Source organism: Arachis hypogaea, chromosome 6, assembly GCF_003086295.3.
Source record: "Arachis hypogaea cultivar Tifrunner chromosome 6, arahy.Tifrunner.gnm2.J5K5, whole genome shotgun sequence".
Lineage (NCBI taxonomy): Eukaryota > Viridiplantae > Streptophyta > Magnoliopsida > Fabales > Fabaceae > Arachis > Arachis hypogaea.
This window is the reverse complement of record NC_092041.1, coordinates 110,655,402-110,658,959: the sequence shown is the minus strand read 5'-3', so window position 1 is coordinate 110,658,959 and position 3,558 is coordinate 110,655,402. Positions and strand designations below refer to the sequence as shown.

The window sequence follows — 3,558 nt, the reverse complement described above, 5'->3', positions numbered from 1 at the left end:
TATATATATATATATATATATATATATATGAATGTGATATATTTTTTTATGTAAATAATCTTTTAAAAAAAATCTAATAGTTAATCTATTACCTTTTTTGTTTTAGTCTAAATTAAATATTTTTTATTATTTTTGGAAAGAAAATCTTTTGAAAAATTTAATAATATGTGATGAAAAATACCGAATAAATTATACAAAAACCAATTAAAACACAATATGAAAATATTTAAAAAAAAAAAACGTTTTAAACATCTTTATCAGAGTGGCCTCTAATCATAAAATTAAATAACAAAATAACTAAACATATTCTATACTATCAGATTGTCGAGGTACTACACGCCAAGAAGTTTATTACGACTCGTTCAGTATCATATAACACAACTAATTTAACAACATTTAATAGGGGATTTATTTTCCCCCGCTGAGTATTTATTAATCTATGAAACCGCACAGTGGCAAGTGTTTAAAATTTAAATCATTGCTAAAACATTATTTAATTAGTATTTTGATAATTAAATTATAGTTTAACTTAATCAAATAAATAATCCAAATAAAATATTATTATATTCTTTGTTGGTACCATGATATTATAATATTATATATAAAAATACTAGTCAAATAAAATTAATGAATTACTCTACGAAGAATTTTAATTTGAATTTTAATCTGATTCTACCTCCACCCCTAGTGTTGTGTTCTGAAATTTTAAAAGTTTATATTTTCTGAAGTCGGGCAACAACTTAGAATTGTGTACAGGCTAGATATACTTTCAGATTAATCTCAAATTCTCAATAGAGATTGGTGGTACCCATGAATTAAATAAAAGCAACCGTGAACAAAGAGAACAAAAAACAAGCCTATGAATTTTCAAGGCAAACCGGTTTGTCGTTGCCTATTATTAGAAAATGGTTGAGGCATACATATACCATTTCAAAAATTAGGTTCATATAGCGCTATGCGAAGATGTGCATTAAATATTCTACCAAAACAACAAATAAAACTTCAACCAAGGTACCGCGGCATTCAGAATAGCTTCATGCAACAACATTTATGCATTTAAGGAATGGTGCGTTGATATAGGGGCAAGCCTCCCAAGGATTCACGCTCCGCTTTCTCCCTCTTCACCTGAAAGAAAAGCAGTGCCAGCTTCAGCAGTCACAAATCTTAGCAGAAATTCCTTGTGTGTTCAAAAACTTATTATAGTACATTCATCAAATTACAAGAAAACATGAATCTAGAAATCGAATGATTTTATAATGTTACATAATAAACTTCAGATTGTACCCCAAGAAAAATGTGGCCAGCACAAAATCAAATCAAATGACCATCCCTAAGCCCCAAAAAGCAGAAGTCTGTTATTCGCTTATTCTCTTTCCTCTTCTAGTCATGGGTATAGAAAAATGTGTTAGGGTGTAGACCAGAATTATATTAGGTGAAAAGAAAAGAGTAGCGCTAGTGTTACTTCTGCCCAAATCTATTTGAGTCTGGATTCTGGAACACTAAAACACTCGAACCTTTAGAGCCAACTAAGTACAACTGGAAGAGCCAGAATTGGCAAAACATCAACAATTTATCTATTTCTTCAAGTAGGCACACACCAAAAAGACTAAAGAAGGGAAATATCAGTGGTTCTTTTCTCCATATTTCAATAGAAAATATATAAATCATCAATTAAGCTACAATATTCCAATAAATGATGCAGCTCTGCCCAACAATACTTCTAGCATCTAACAATCTATGCAAAGCATTTGACAATAAGATTTCCAAGGAAATTAGAAAAAAATTCCAGGAATATTATATGTAACAACCAGCATGAAACACCACATAGTCATATAGTAGTTAATCACTTATATTTTACATTATCAGTATAAAACTTACAAGGGCAAGCATCTCCTGAAGGTATCCCCTGAATGGTGTTTGCATTGCCTGTCAAAAAGGTAAAATTTGTGTTAAAAATTAACCTCAATAATCCAACCAAAACACTCTTTTACCCATGCACATACCACAAAAGCATTAAAGACTCAACTTTATATTCAAATATGCTCTCACACAAGATACAAATATATCATAATTCAATTGATATTCCAAGAAACATTAGTAAAGGGCAGCCTGTTTACAAGCATTCCACGTTAATGCAAGATTGGGGAAGGGTCACCCCAAAGGGCTTAACATAGGCAACCTAAATTGTTAATTGCTAACTGCATTAGTGGCTGATTTTCTTGCCCATCAATAGGTGAACATCATACAAAGTCATTCCTTTCGAAGAATTGAAGTTTGTTAAGAGACAAACTGATTTGCGGTTCATAATGTCGTTTGCTTCCATACAAGACAACTGATCAGACATCATACAGAACTTGGATGGATGCTTCCCATTAGGATTTGAAGTGTTCTGTTAATATGGAGTATGTTACTGGTCCGTATAGCCTTCATGCAAGTTCTACTTACTGACCGTACTTCTCAACCTTGGTTTTAAACGGCAATCCACAACTGCAATTGCATCTGTATATTGTTACTGTGGTGCCCACACTGCCTCGGAATCGCAGCTGTAATTGCAACTATTTTGTACACATTTTCCACACTCCTCTACATAACGGCACAACCACAATTTAAAACCATGTTCCCAACCCTTCTAGTACAAAATAGTTTACGTACATTAACAAGAAATATAAACTCACAAGGTAACTGGCTAACTCAATTCTAACATCACAGTTAAGAAGATTCTGAAGGAAACGATTCATCCAAATCCATGTTCTTTTCAAGCGTTTTCCTTTTGTAGTTGTTAACTAAAACTCAGGCCCTGTAACACTTAGCATTTCGCTGAGGCAATCTAAAAGACAAATCAAAACCTAATACTGAATTACTGAAAGATTCCCATCCATCTCAACAACAAAAACAACAACAACAATAAATAAATAAATAAATAAAACACACGGGTAGCTAGAATTAGAATTAAAAGGATTGGTCAAAAAAAGAAGAAAAGAAAAAACCTGAAGATCTTCAGGGAGGTACTCGTGCTTCATGGAAAGGTCCATAGCGCGCTTAAGGCGCTGGTGGCGCGCGTCGACTACCTCCTTCGGAAGCCGATTCAGTGCCTCCTTCACATCCAGATCGTAATACGGATCGTACAGATCGTCGTACCGCAGACCTAAAAAACATAATTAATAACAATAATCAAATTCCATTTCCAAAACAGAGAATATTAATATTTTTCTTTTGTTACGAATCACTGAATCAGTGGAATAGGAAATGGTAGAAAGAGAACGGAGGTTAGGGTTTTGGGAGGAAGGAATAATAACCGAATCTGCGGAGGCGCTTGGAGATGGCTTTCATGTGCTGAGCGGCGAACCAGTTCTTCTTTGGATCAATGAAGGATTGAATGAACGAAGACGCCATTGCTGCTCTTCTTCTTCTTGGAGTTTCTGGAACAATCGCAGTGAGGAAGGGAACGGAACGCGATTTTATTATGCTTTTGCAGTTTTAGCTATTGTGTGCCACACAGTGCGTTTTGTAGTCTACGACGACCAATTTTCCTGGTTTTCATGCCACGTCATACAGAAC

General features: G+C 34.0%; 1 protein-coding gene across 1 annotated transcript; it reads right to left on the bottom strand.

The window, feature by feature from the left end:
- Positions 1–864: 864 nt before the first annotated feature.
- Positions 865–3,558, bottom strand: LOC112755675 (cytochrome b-c1 complex subunit 7-2, mitochondrial). Its single transcript, XM_025803920.2, has 4 exons — positions 3,297–3,558; positions 2,988–3,145; positions 1,879–1,926; positions 865–1,125 (listed from the first exon to the last, which is right to left on the bottom strand). The coding sequence occupies exons 1-4, from the start codon at positions 3,391–3,393 to the stop codon at positions 1,057–1,059; spliced, it is 372 nt and encodes a 123-aa protein (XP_025659705.1). The 5' UTR covers positions 3,394–3,558; the 3' UTR covers positions 865–1,056.